At 40.8% G+C, this 15234-nt stretch overlaps 1 protein-coding gene across 1 annotated transcript; it reads left to right on the forward strand.

The window, feature by feature from the left end:
- The first annotated feature begins 6223 nt into the window (after positions 1–6223).
- Positions 6224–15190, forward strand: LOC124036329 (leucine-rich repeat-containing protein 43-like). The gene is made up of 6 exons (XM_046350771.1): positions 6224–6478; positions 7332–7589; positions 7966–8076; positions 9892–10031; positions 10723–10961; positions 15021–15190. Exons 1-6 carry the CDS (start codon positions 6392–6394, stop codon positions 15188–15190), a joined length of 1005 nt encoding a protein of 334 aa, XP_046206727.1. The 5' UTR covers positions 6224–6391.
- Positions 15191–15234: the final 44 nt, after the last annotated feature.

Raw genomic sequence — 15234 nt, forward strand, 5'->3', positions numbered from 1 at the left:
TCAATTGATAAGACACTGACCAGTACACTGATGAATAAATAAATGTCATAAATAAATATGAATTATTAATAAAGCTAGACATCAAGTAGGCATATTGTATATTACTCTGTTCCTTTAATCAACCATTGTGTGTAGAGGGTGAGAAGCCTCTTCACAAACAGAAGAGTTTCGTGGTGGTCGTTCACATCAAAAGGGAGTTGGCACACTTCTTGGCAGTCTTGGTTGTTACACATCCAGGATTTCAGGTCTTTGATATGTTGACAGGCCTCATTGAGTCCATTGATCACCCTCTTTTCCATGTTCAGTTTGGCAGCTTCACTCATATAACAAAGAAAGGCAGAAAGATGTTTTCCGGTGATCTTCTCGTTCATCTTTGGCTCCTGGATCCAACCTACCTGGTTGGGCCCAGTATGGGGGGGAAGAATCCCGGGCTGGTTCTAGTGGAATATGAAAGAGAAATGAAAGTCATTTTCTACTGTTAAAAGGCTCTACAGTGTCAATATAATCATCATTGATTGCATTTATGATGAAGGCAATGATTTACAGTTAATCAGTGCTAATGTTGTTTGGTTTTCTTTATAGAGTTTTAGTTTCATGAACCTTTTAACACTCAGGAAAAGGCTGCTAAACATACCAAGTAGTCCAACTCTTTTTGTCCATGACGCAACATCATATATGTTGCCATCTGTGTCCATTTGAAGGCTGCTACTTGTGATGTAAGGCACAGGAACAGGTAAAACACTGAAAGAGGGCACTCAAGTTAGTCTCCAACACAACCCATATCTGACCTGTAAGTTTATCATCGAAATGCTATTGGTCCTTAAAAGACCATGAATATTTCTACTATAATCACTTACACTACCCATGTAATCTTCACTATAAGATCAACAATATTGTGCAATGTTTTGTCTAAGAGACCGCAGATTACATCTTTACTGAGTGTCTCCAATATATAAAAATTAAACGTTCAGTTCTCACCACCACAGAGTCCCATGTCAAATAGTTGTGTAGATCTGGTCAAAGTTGCAAAGGCCTTTGCTTATAAATGTGCAGGTTGAGATAAAGATCATCCAATATGCTTTCTTTCCTCTTTCTTTCGAAAATGCATATTGAAATTGCTTTATTGTCATTTTTTTGTTATTGTGTGAGTAATCACTACTCCTATTGATAGTAAATGAGATGTGTAATTTGATCAACTTGAGTGTCAGATGTTGGGGCTTCCCTGACTATTCACCAGATATCGGGGCTGTCCTGATTCAAAATCTAGTCGTAGGAATAACATACTTGGCACGGGCTTTCTGAAAACTCAAATCTCACACACAGATTTAGTAAATATGACCCTGTGGAGAAATATCAGTGATTGTGAATCATTTCGTAAGTGCAAAGGTTGAGTGATTGTTTCTGGAATATATACAGTGCCTTCGGAGAGAGTTCAGACCCCTTGATTTTTTTCCACATGTTGTTACATTACAGCCTTATTCTAAAATGGATTTAAAAAAATAAAGAATCCTCAGCAGTCTACACACAATACCCCATAATGACAAAGCAAAAAAAGTTTTTTTAGAAATGTTTGCACATTTATTGAAAATAACAAACATAAATACCTTTATTTACATAAGTGTTCAGATCCTTTGCTATGAGACTCAAAATTGTGCTCCGGTCCATACTGTTTCCATTGATCATCCTTGAGATATTTCTACAAATTGATTTGAGACCACCTGTGGCAGATTCAATTAATTGGATATGATTTGGAAAGGCGCCTGTCTACTGTAAATAAGGTCCCACAGTTGACAGTGCATATCAGGGCAAAAAAACAATAAATTGTCCATAGAGCTCCGAGGCAGGATTGTGTTGAGGCACAGATCTGGGGAAGGGTACCACAAAATGTCTGCAGCATTGAAGGTCCCCAAGAACACAGTGGCCTACATCATTCTGCAGCATTGAAGGTCACCAAGAACATAGTGGCCTCCATCATTCTGCAGCATTGAAGGTCACCAAGAACATAGTGGCCTCCATCATTCTGCAGCATTGAAGGTCCCCAAGAACATTCCCGACGGCACATGTCACAAGTCTAGGAAGTATGTCAATGGAAGGACTATACACTTAAAGTACTGTGAATAAACCTAACTCACATCCCAGAATGCAAATTGAGGAAATGCAACTAAATGTATGTATTAATAAATTAATACATTCCCATTAAATAGACTGGAAGGTATGGAACGAGATATTCATATTGTTGCTGGTACTTGAGTATACAAACTATTGTGCAATTATTCTGGCATATACAGGACTATTTTGCAATATTTCACTAATGTGGTTCCAGTTTTCACAACCAGTAGAACTGGTATGTTCAGAATTCAAACTATGCCTTTTCGTCTAGAATGTCCTGGACAGTATGAAGCCATACTACTTATTCAACATTATTGCATAACCCTAAACAACCCCAAACCAACCCTTGCCTTCACAGTCATATCTGGATCACATTGTGCTAATAAGTTTTTGAACTTCTTCTAGCCTATTTACATTTTTTATTTAACCTTTTTATTTAACTAGGCAAGTCAGTTAAGAACAAATTCTTATTTACAATTACGGCCTACCCTAGTCAACCTGTTTCTTGCTTAAGTTGATCACATTTCATTTTTCTAAATGTTAAAACCTATTTGAATTAAAGAAAATGTATTTATTTTGCACCAACATGCAAGAGCAGCATGACAGTCAAATGGTTTGTGAACAAATGGACTATGGCTTTTAAAATGAGTTTTAATAAAACACTTTGGGGAAAACCTTATGCAGCCCCTGCTCCACTGTGCACTTAACTGGACCTTTTTGAACGGAGTACCGGGAGGTCAAATGAACAGCATCATTTACTACTATAGGTTCATGAACAAATAAATAAATATGCTATGTAAACAAGTGAAAAAGTAATACATATATTAATAAATAAATTGAAATGAATAAATAAATATATCAAGTTTATCATTCATCCTCCAAAGAACAAGACTAGTCTAAGGACGCTTGTTGTGTTTTGCTAGTATCCCTTCAGCCACTTGTAGACGTTATCAAGGATTTTGTAACCCATTAATTTCCTTTTGTATGAACTGTCCCCTGGCTTCTCCAGATCTAGTTTCACACAGTTTTGATTATCCATGGCTGCTATGAACTGGCTCCTGATGACTTCAGTCTGAGATATGAATCTCTCTGAGTCTCCAGTCAAATCATCTCGCTGAATCATTTGTTTCAGTTGTCTAAGGTATCCATTGAGGTATCCATTGAGGTATCCATTGAGGTATCCATTGATGGCACAGGAGGATCTAATGGCAGAGACACTCGTCACAGGCAGAATGATGTCTGTAATGGCCAAATTTAGTTGTGGGTCTTCTCCCTGGAAATTGCTGTTAACCTAATGAGAAGATACATTTTGGATTTAAGCACCATTTTACAGTCTTTCCTTTTCAGAGCTTATGTTTTCTTTCTTGTCTAATCATTTCACCAAATATTATGTACAGGCCTAAGCTCTTTCCATTATTTCACTTTTACACAATATAATAACCATGTCCATATTTCTTGAACTGCATTGTTGGTTAAGGGCTTGTAAGTAAGCATTTCACGGTAAGGTCTACCTACACATGTTGTATTAAGCGCATGTGACAAATAACATTTGATGTCCACTACTTACATCTTCTTTAAGCAGGTGTTGTGTTTGAGATACAAGCCAGTTCAGAGTTTTGGATTTTGCAGCTTTTTTCAGGTGATTTTGGCCCATTTGTCTTGAGGCAGTGCTGACGATCAACAATGTTGCAATGAAAGATATTGGTAGTCCTAAACAAAACTCACAAAGAAAGATACCTGTTCAACAATGAGGTAAATTAAATAACTATGAAAATCCTAATGCATTCCTTTTTGGAATAGATTTGACTGACTACTACAAACGGGTGAACATTTGATATCACTCTTTGCATGGCTTGTCCATTTGAATGATTTAAAAAAAAATCTGAATCCACTTCCACATATCCTACCAAATCAGGATTTTAGAAACATTTTGTAAAGTCTATGAATTGCCCATGAATACTCTCTTAGATGAGTTATTTTTTTTCTTTGTATAAAAAATATGAAAAATAAACATTTTGTTTGCGGCAACTATATTACTGTGGTGTTAAGTGTCTTACCTCGAGTGAGATGCATGGCACAAGTTTCTGAAGATGTGTTAATGAGTGCTTGTCTAGTGATGTCTGACAGTTTTTGAATTAATGAGACTAATTTATATTTCAAACATGGAAATGTACCTACATGGAATTTTTTATTTTTTAAGTTTCTGACTCCAATCCCATAATCTATTAAGCAATCTTGTAGTAATTTTTCCTACCGCAGCGTAGTGTTTACTAGCAGACTTTGGTTTGCAAGTGGAAGGTATCACTAGGTTACTACTTTCCTCCATGATCACTGCAAATTAGATGTTGATGAATCAGGTGATCAAACCAATGAGCATGGTTGAATAGGAATAACTTTGCATGCATTGCAAATAATGCATTGCATCCATGTCCACTAGAATATGAGAAATTGAAGACATTTTAGAATAAAACCGCTCACTGAAAAAGTGTAATGTGAGATGTAATCTTGCACATTTTGTTTAAAAAATCCTTCAGGGTTTAAATTCCCCATTAGTCACAAGTTAAGGTGATTAACCTGAACATTAACACGGAACACATACAGAGCCTTCATAAAGTATTCACACCCCTTGACTTTTTCCACATTTTGTTGTGTTACAGTCTGAATTTAATATGGATCAAATTAAAATGTTTTGTGTGACTGATCTACACACAATACCCCATAATGTCAAAGTGGAATGATGTTTTTAGAAATGAAATGAAATGAAAGTGAAAAGCTGAAATGTATTGAGTCAACAAAACGGTTGGAAACTTACTATGGCAAACCTAAATAAATTCAGGAGTCAAAATGTGCTTAAGTCACATAAGTTGCATGGACTCACTCTGTGTGCAATAATGTTTAACATGATTTTTAAATGACTACTCCATCTCTGTACCCCACACATACAATTATCTATATTGTCCCTCAGGAGAGAAGTGAATTTCAGATGACTGCAAGAGCACAACACAGAATGCTCAATGAGATAAGAAGAATCCTAGTGTCAGCTAAAGATTTACAGAAATCTCTGGAACATGTTAACATCTCTGTTGACGAGTCTACGATATGTAAAACACTAAACAAGAATGGTGTTCATGGGAGGACACCACTGAAGAAGCCACTGCTGTCCAAAAAAAACATTGCTGCAAGTCTGAAGTTCGCTAAAGAGCACCTGGATGTTCGACAGGGTTACTGGCAAAATATTCTGTGGGCAGATTAAACTAAAGTTGAGCTGTTTCGTAGTAACACACAACACTATGTGCGGAGAAAAAAAAGGCACAGCACACCAACATCAAAACCTCACCCCAACTGTAAAGTATGGTGGAGGGAGCATCATGGTTTGGGGCTGCTTTGCTGCCTCAGGGCCTGGACAGCTTGCTATCATCGACGGAAAAATGAATTCCCAAGTTTATCAAGATCTTTCGCAGGAGAATGGTAGGCTCTGTCAGCCAATTGAAGCTCAACAGAAGTTGGGTGATGCAACAGGACAACGACCCAAAACACAGAAGTAAATCAACAACAAAGTGGCTTCAACAGAAGAAAATTTGCTTTCTGGAGTGGCACAGTCCTGACCTCAACCCGATTTGAGATGCTGTGGCATGACCTCGAGCAGTTCATACCAGACATCCCAATAATATTGCTGAACTGAAACAGTTATGTAAAGAGGACTGGTCCAAAATTCTTCCTGACCGTTGTGCAGGTCTGATTCGCAACTACAGAAAATGTTTGGTTGAGGTTATTGCTGCCAAAATGTGATCAACCAGTTATTAAATCCAAGGGTTCACATACTTTTTCCACCCTGCACTGTAAATGTTTTCAAAGTGTGGTAAATAAAGACATGAACATGTATAATTGTTTGTGTGTTTATTAGTTTAAGCAGACTGTGGTGATCTATTGTTGTGACTTATATGAAAATAAAATTTTATGACCAATTTATGCAGTAATCCAGGTAATGCCAAAGGGTTTACATACTGTTTCTTGCCACCGTACCTTCCCACAACAGGAAAGTGGTGTAATGTAGATCTCTGGTATGTGTTCTGTCAACTGTTGCCAGGCAACCTTTCAGAAGGATCCACAGCCAAATGCAGCCACTCGATTGTTAACAAGCAACAGGGCCTTGAAAAAACTCTACCAAAAACTCAAAAGTAAATTAGTTTGATATTGTGGCTCTCATACCATTTTATGGGATTGACTTTCCCTTTAATGAGTCTGTTATTGTTTTCTTTATCTACAACCCTAATCCTTTAGAATGGGCTCTCGGACACTTTCTTTGGCTGTGGAGGAGCAGCTTCGTAGCCTCTGTCTGAAGGACTTTCCATGTGGACATGGCTGTTGGGTGAGTCCACATTAAGCTTTTTTGGCCACACATCAGATCAGAAAAGAGGGCAGACAAACTTGTGTGATTTCACTCAATGATCCCAAAGTCTCAATGTAATGGAATGAATGGTGCCAGAGCTATATATACAGTGGGGCAAAAAGGTATTTAGTCAGCCACCAATTGTGCAAGTTCTCCCACTTAAAAAGATGAGAGAGGCCTGTAATTTTCATCATAGGTACACTTCAACTATGACAGACAAAATTAGGAAAAAATCCAGAAAATCACATTGTAGGATTTTTAATGAATTTATTTGCAAATTGGTGTACCTCAAGTTTGAGGTTGTGACTGTTTGAGGTTGTGGACAGGTATCTTTTATACTAATAACAAGTTCAAACAGGTGCCATTAATACAGGTAACGAGTGGAGGACAGAGGAGCCTCTTAAAGAAGAAGTTACAGGTCTGTGAGAGCCAGAAATCTTGCTTGTTTGTAGGTGACCAAATACATATTTTCCACCATAGTTTGCAAATAAATTCATAAAAAATCCTACAATGTGATTTTCTGGATTTTTTTCCCTCATTTTGTCTGTCATAGTTGAAGTGTACCTATGATGAAAATGACAGCCTTTCTCATCTTTTTAAGTGGGAGAACTTGCACAATTGGTGGCTGACTAAATACTTTTTTGCCCCACTGTATATACATAGTACATGGCTCTTGATGGTGCCATCCATCGAGCAAGGTCACCTCTTGGTGGTTTCCTACTCTTTTCATGTACAAGTAGTGGATATGAATGAGGTGGTCCAAAATACCATTGATTAACAGAAGTGAAATGCTTTTTACCTCAACGGCATGTTCCTGTGCTGTTGTGTTTAGAGCAAATCCAGAGGGAGTATCTTTGAGGAACAGAGTTGGGGCTACAGCGAGCAGGACGAGGGGAGAGAAGGTGCAGCCAAGGAGGAGGAGGAGGCCCTTATGGAGCACTTGACCAGTCCACTGTCCCCATGGCAACATGAGGGGTCATGGAGCCCCCAAGCCCGAACCCTGAGAGAGCTATCTGTGCGAACACCTGAACTTCTCCATGGCAACTTCATATTCAGCCACTTCAACACCCTACGTATTGTAGACAAGGGTGTGAGTATCTTAGCTGTCTGCTAGCCAATGCTCACAAGCCTTGATTCATTTGTTGAGCAATCTTTTGGCTCCAATTTATATTACCAGCCTTTATATACCTGTCCTGCTGAAATAAACAATTCATCCAACATTTTATTTTGTACAGTAATCGGCAATTATAGTAAGACGTGCCATCACTTTGAGCAGGACAGGCACAAGGTTGATTGCATACGAAAACCAATGTCGGATGAATGCATTATTTGATAAGTCCCAGCAGTGTTGTCTCGCATTTTCAGGAAAAGACCAGCTATATAGAGGAAAACCCTCCCCCATATGTTCCTATCTATTTGAATGTGAATTCATACTGTCAGTGAATGGGTCTTTTTGTGTGCATCAGGTCTCCATTGTCGATGATGGCGTGCTCAGGTTCTCCAATCTAAGAGAGTTAGTGCTGAGTGCCAACACAATTTCTGAACTACAAGCAGAGTACCTGCCCTGCACTTTACAAGTGAGTCACACAACACAGGGAGAGGAGGGGCTGTGGCACATCAACCCATGTCTCATTGAATCCCACCACATGGACACTTAGAGCACCGTTCGTCTGCACTGAACTATAGTAGGAGGAATGATTCTGTGGAGTTGGGATTGAGCCAGGATGTGGAGATGAAGCTAGGGTGGGTTAGGGTTAGGGTTGAGCCAGGATGTGGAGATGAAGCTAGGGTGGGTTAGGGTTGGGGTTGAGCCAGGATGTGGAGATGAAGCTAGGGTGGGTTAGGGTTAGGGTTGAGCCAGGATGTGGAGATGAAGCTAGGGTGGGTTAGGGTTAGGGTTGAGCCAGGATGTGGAGATGAAGCTAGGGTGGGTTAGGGTTAGGGTTGAGCCAGGATGTGGAGATGCAGCTAGGGTGGGTTAGGGTTAGGGTTGAGCCAGGATGTGGAGATGAAGCTAGGGTGGGTTAGGGTTAGGGTTGAGCCAGGATGTGGAGATGAAGCTAGGGTGGGTTAGGGTTAGGGTTGAGCCAGGATGTGGAGATGAAGCTAGGGTGGGTTAGGGTTAGGGTTGAGCCAGGATGTGGAGATGAAGCTAGGGTGGGTTAGGGTTAGGGTTGAGCCAGGATGTGGAGATGAAGCTAGGGTGGGTTAGGGTTAGGGTTGAGCCAGGATGTGGAGATGAAGCTAGGGTGGGTTAGGGTTAGGGTTGAGCCAGGATGTGGAGATGAAGCTAGGGTGGGTTAGGGTTAGGGTTGAGCCAGGATGTGGAGATGAAGCTAGGGTGGGTTAGGGTTAGGGTTGAGCCAGGATGTGGACATGCAGCTAGGGTGGGTTAGGGTTAGGGTTGAGCCAGGATGTGGAGATGAAGCTAGGGTGGGTTAGGGTTAGGGTTGAGCCAGGATGTGGAGATGAAGCTAGGGTGGGTTAGGGTTAGGGTTGAGCCAGGATGTGGAGATGAAGCTAGGGTGGGTTAGGGTTAGGGTTGAGCCAGGATGTGGAGATGAAGCTAGGGTGGGTTAGGGTTAGGGTTGAGCCAGGATGTGGAGATGAAGCTAGGGTGGGTTAGGGTTAGGGTTGAGCCAGGATGTGGAGATGAAGCTAGGGTGGGTTAGGGTTAGGGTTGAGCCAGGATGTGGAGATGAAGCTAGGGTGGGTTAGGGTTAGGGTTGAGCCAGGATGTGGAGATGAAGCTAGGGTGGGTTAGGGTTAGGGTTGAACCAGGATGTGGACATGCAGCTAGGGTGGGTTAGGGTTAGGGTTGAGCCAGGATGTGGAGATGAAGCTAGGGTGGGTTAGGGTTAGGGTTGAGCCAGGATGTGGACATGAAGCTAGGGTGGGTCAGGGTTAGGGTTGAGCCAGGATGTGGACATGAAGCTAGGGTGGGTTAGGGTTAGGGTTGAGCCAGTATGTGGAGATGAAGCTAGGGTGGGTTAGGGTTAGGGTTGAGCCAGGATGTGGAGATGAAGCTAGGGTGGATTAGGGTTAGGGTTGAGCCAGGATGTGGAGATGAAGCTAGGGTGGGTTAGGGTTAGGGTTGAGCTAGGATGTGGACATGAAGCTAGGGTGGGTTAGGGTTAGGGTTGAGCTAGGATGTGGACATGAATCTAGGGTTTGGTCAAATTGATTAGAAAATTCACAGATGTTGGTGTGATGTATCACTAAAAACATTCAAACAAGTAGGCCATATTACTTTTTCTATGATTCATGGCATTGGTAGGGTAACTTGTAATATCATTGGGATGTTTTATGAACACTCTGATGCATATAGTGATCGTCTTTGATATCACTGCACAGTCCTTCAATTAAATGCATTGTATGCGTTCGTTTGAAAGGTTTTGGAGCTCTACGCCAACCAGGTTTCCAGCCTTAAAGGTCTTAGCAGCCAGCCTCTACCCTGCCTTCAGCATCTGGGTCTGGGCTGCAACAGGCTGGGTTCCCCCGCAGACATCCAGTACCTCACTGGAACTCTATGGTAAGTGCTCACACACAGGGCAAGTGACAAGCAGTACAAGTTCAATACTCATCTGCACTTGCTCACAATCACCAGCAGGTGACAACAGCAGGTGACATTACATTCCTTAGCAGTCATATGTATAATATTAACTTTCATTGTATAGCGCTTTTCAATTCAAGTAAGAAAGTTATGCACATCATAAAATAATAAAATATAAGTTCTAACAAAAGTAACCTTTGCAGGTGAAACAGAGGATCTTAGTCAGTTGTACAACTGAATGAATTCAACTGAAATTTGTCTTCCACATTTAACCAAACCCCTCTGAATCGGAGAGGCGCCCAGGGAACAGTGTGTTAACAGCCTTGCTCAGAACGACAGATTTGTACCTTTTGGTTACTGGTCCAACGCTGTACCCGAAACCTACCTGCCGCCCATCTATTAGGGCCACAACATATTATAGTTACTAAAATACTATTTTCATAAAAAATATGAACTAGCTATATCATGTATATTTACTTAGTTGCTATACCATCTAGTCCCAATATGAGAAACATACTTTTTTTTTACCATGGCTGTTCAGGTTGTTTGATTGGTCAATCAAACATTGTTATAAGTGATGAAAAGGCAGATCCCATACATACAGAGGCAGTTCCACAGCTTCCTCTCACCAGCTGTCAGCTCAGCCCTTGCATGCTGTCTCCCTCTTCAGGCCACAGCTGGTATCTCTGGACCTGAGCTGGTCTGGCTTCCAAGGACAGCGGGCCCTAGTGGATGCCCTGGTCACCCTGCCTTGCCTGAGGACCTTGGTGCTGGAGGGCAACCCCCTTACCTTCACCCCTTCCTACCCAGGCTTCATCCTGGACAGTCTCCCGAGGCTGTTCTACCTGGACGCCACACGGGTTACACCGGAGGATCACCATCGCTTTGAAGGCCTGGCCAAGATGAGAGGTTAAGCTATCAATCACCACACTATCACCATTGTCTTACATTATATAGTGTGACTACTACGTCTGCGCTGATCGGTTGAGGGATGAGCGTTGTGTAGTAGTGACTCCACCTGACCTAACAATGCACTAATCAAACTAGATTGTTATTTTTTATTTTTTTATTTCACCTTTATTTAACCAGGTATGGCTGTTGAGAACAAGTTTTCATTTACAACTGCGACCTGGCAGTTGTAAATAATAGTTGATCTGATTGGACTGAATCAGCACCCCTTACCTGTTCAATGATGTGGACACATAGTGTATTTTCATATTGAAGGAGCCTGCCTTACAGTGATTATTGAAAGAGCATTCTACTCACTAAACCGGTTATTATCTTCTTCCTCTTTATCTTAGCATTTCCCAGCAGTTGCTTGTGTTCTCATCACTCTGTTAGGCCTGTGCATTTCATCATCAATGAGAGCCAAGTACCATAGCCAGAAAATCAACTAGATTCATCCGATCACATACAGTGCCTTCAGAAAGTATGCATACCGCTTTACTTATTTGACATTTTGCTGTGTTACAGCCTGAATTCAAAAGAGATTACAGCCTGAGTTTAAATATATTTTTTTCTCACCCATCTACACACAATAACACATTATGACAAAGTGAAAACAGGGTTTTAGAAATGTTTGAAAATGAAATAAAGAAATGTCTCATTTACATTAGTATTCACACCCCGAATCAAGACATGTTAGTCAATACATGTTAGTCTTCTTGGGTAAGTCCCGAAGAGATTTGAACAACTGGATTGTACAATATTCGCACATTATTCTAAAGAAAAATATTCAAGTTCTGTCAAGTTGGTTGTTGATCATTGCTTGACAGCCATTTTCAAGTCTTGCCATAGAGTTTCAAGCCGATTTATGTCAAAACTGTAACTAGGCCACTCAGGAACATTCAATATCATCTTGGTAAGCAACTCCAGTGTTTATTTGGCCTTGTGTTTTAGTTTATTGTCTTGCTGGAAGGTGAATTTGTCTCCCAGTGTCTGTTGGAAAGCAGACTGAACCAGGTTTTCCTCTAGGATTTTGCCTGTGCTTAGCTCTATTCCGTTTAAAAAAAAAAAAAAAAAAAACTTCTTAGTCCTTGCCGATGACAAGCATAGCCATAACATGATGCAGCCACCACTATGCTAGAAAATATGAAGAGTGGTACTCAGTGATCTGTTGGATTGCCGTAGGACATAACGTTCATTTATTTTGCAGTTTTACTTTTGTGCCTTATAGCAAAATATGTGTTTTGGGATATTTGAATTCTGTACAGGCTTCCTTCTTTTCACTCTATCATTTAGGTTAGTATTGTGGAGTAAATACAAGGTTGTTTATCCATCCTCAGTTTTCTCCTATCACAGCCATTAATGTCTGTTACTGTTTTAAAGTCACCATTGGCCTCATAGTGAAATCTGAGTGGTTTCCTTCCTCTTCGGCAACTGAGTTAGGAAGGAGGCCAGTATCTTTGTAGTGACTGGGGATATTGATACACCACCCAAAGTGTATTGAATAACTTGAAGTTTTAGCCATCTACCAATAGATGCCCTTCTTTGCGAGGCATAGGAAAACCTCCCTGTTTTTGTGGTTGAATCTGTGTTTGATATTCACTGCTTGACTGAGGGACCTTACAGATAATTGCATGTATGGAGTAGTCAATCAAAAATCATGTTTAACACTATTATTGCATACATAGTGAGTCATGCAACTTATTATGTGACTTGTTAATCAGATGTTTACCATTAAACTTATTTAGACTTGCCATAACAAAGGGGTTGAATACTTATTGATTCAAGACATTTCAGCTTTACATTTGTTATTCATTTGTAAAAATGTATAAAAACACAATTCCACTTTGACATTATGGGGTATTGTGTGTAAGCTAGTGACACTATTTAAATTGACACTATTTTAAATTCAAGCTGTTAACACAATAAAATGTGGAAATAGTCAAGGGGTGTGAATACTTTCCGAAGGCACTATATACAGTTGAAGTCGGGAGTTTATATACAATTTAGCCAAATACAATTAAATTCAGTTTTTCCCAATTCCTGACATTCAATCCTAGCTAAAAGTCTCTGTCTTAGGTCAGTTAGGATCACCACTTAATTTTAAGAATGTGAAATGTCAGAATAATAGTAGAGAGAATGATTTATTTCAGCTTTTATTTCTTTCATCACATTCCCAGTGGGTCAGAAGTTTACATACACTCAATTAGTATTTGGTAGCATTGCCTTTGAATTGCTTAACTTGGGTCAAACGTTTCGGGTAGCCTTCCACAAGATTCCCACAATAAGTTGGGTGAATTTTGGCCCATTCTTCCTGACAGAGCTGGTTTAACTGAGTCAGGTTTGTAGGCCTCCTTGCTCGCTTTTTCAGTTCTGACCACAAATATTCTATGGGATTGAGGTCAGGGATTTGTGATGGCGACTCCAATACCTTGACTTTGTTGTCCTTAAACCATGTTGCCACAACATTGGAAGTATGCTTGGGATCATTGTCCATTTGGAAGATCCACTTGCGTCCAAGCTTTAACTTCCTGACTGATGTCTTGAGATGTTGCTTCAATATATCCACATAGTTTCCTCATGATGCCATCTATTTTGTGAAGTGCACCAGTCCCTCCTGCAGCAAAGCACCGCCACAACATGATGCTTCCACCCCCGTGCTTCACGTTTGGGATGGTGTTCTTCGGCTTGCAAGCCTCCCCCTTTTTCCTCCAAACATAACAATGGTCATTATGGCCAAAAAGTTATATTTTTGTTTCATCAGACCAGAGGACATTTACCCCAAAAGTACGAACTTTGTCCCCATGTGCCGTAGCAAACCGTAGTCTGACTTTTTTTATGGCGGTTTTGGAGCAGTGGCTTCTTCCTTGCTGAGTGGCCTTTCAGATTATGTCGATATAGGACTCGTTTTATTGTGGATATAGATACTTTTGGACCTGTTTCCTTCAGCATCTTCACAAGGTCCTTTGCTGTTTTTCTGGGATTGATTAAAACGTTTCGCATCAAAGTACGTTCATCTCTAGGAGACAAAACACGTCTCCTTCCTGAGCGGAATGACAGCTTTGTGGTCCCATGGTGTTTATACTTGCGTACTATTGTTTGTACAGATGAACGTGGTACCTTCAGGTGTTTGGAAATTGCTCCCAAGGATGAACCAGAACTGTGGAGGTCTACTTGTGGAGGTCTTGGCTGATTTATTTTTATTTTCCATGATGTCAAGCAAAGAGGCACTGAGATTAAATAAGTTAAATAATATGTCTGTAAACAATTGTTGGAAAAATGACTTGTGTCATGCACACAGTAGATGTCCTAACCGAATTGCCAAAAGTTTGTTTAACAAGAAATTTGTGGAGTGGTTGAAAAATTTGATTTAATGACTCCAACCTAAGTGTATGTAAACTTCCGACTTCAACTGTATCTCTGTATTATGCGTGTGTGTGACGCACTTAAGTGTAGTGGGTGCGGAATCAGGCGCAGGAGGCAGAAAGTACTGAGTAGTGCTTTATTTAGGCACGGGGCAAATTGTGCGAGCCAAAATTCACGGGCGCAAAAACACGATACCCAAAACCAGGACCTAACAAGTCCAGAGGGAAAACCCCAAAATGAAACACGCTACCAACACTCTACCACACAGTGGGGAAAAAATAAGCCCGCACAAAGAGCAGGCGGGACGACTAGCTAAAATAGCCCAACTAAATTTAAACAAGAAACAGGTGCAACTGATAATACAAAACCAACAGAAAAGGGAAAAGGGATCGGTGGCAGCTGGTAAACCGGTGATGACTACCGCCGAGCACCGCCCGAACAGGAAGAGGAGCCTCCTTCGGTAGGAGTCGTGACAGTGTGGGAATATTTTGGTACAGATTTACCAAAATGAAATCCCGTGGAGCTGATTTGCTGGTGTTTTTACAGTCTTTTATGTCCAACAAGTAAAATAATGAAACTTGGGGGGCCAAATAAATTCACTTGGGGAAATGTATCAGCCTGCTTTTGAAGAGTAAGATGGTTATGTTCCATCCACAGACCTGATAGTGGACCAGGCCATGGCAACAGTGACAGTGCGAAGGATCAGGGGTGTCCCGGACCCACTGCTGACTGTGGATGAGAGTGCCCCTGAGTTCCCTGTGGTCAGCTACAGCTACTTTGTCAACTATGAGTTCCTCAGCCAACCACCCCCTGGCAACAAGGCATGATATCCCATTTTTCTGTTTAGTCATTCAACTTAATTGATTGTCAT

Source organism: Oncorhynchus gorbuscha, linkage group LG05, assembly GCF_021184085.1.
Source record: "Oncorhynchus gorbuscha isolate QuinsamMale2020 ecotype Even-year linkage group LG05, OgorEven_v1.0, whole genome shotgun sequence".
Classification (NCBI taxonomy): Eukaryota; Metazoa; Chordata; class Actinopteri; order Salmoniformes; family Salmonidae; genus Oncorhynchus; species Oncorhynchus gorbuscha.

What these genes read in the sequence shown, in the direction of transcription:
- LOC124036329 (XM_046350771.1), top strand. Translation starts at nt 6,392, where the DNA reads ATGGGCTCTCGGACACTTTCTTTGGCTGTGGAGGAGCAGCTTCGTAGC. An exon ending in CATGTGGACATGGCTGTTGG is followed by an intron (nt 6,479 to 7,331) that starts GTGAGTCCACAT and finishes TGTTGTGTTTAG; the next exon opens with AGCAAATCCAGAGGGAGTAT. An exon ending in ACCTGCCCTGCACTTTACAA is followed by an intron (nt 8,077 to 9,891) that starts GTGAGTCACACA and finishes TTCGTTTGAAAG; the next exon opens with GTTTTGGAGCTCTACGCCAA.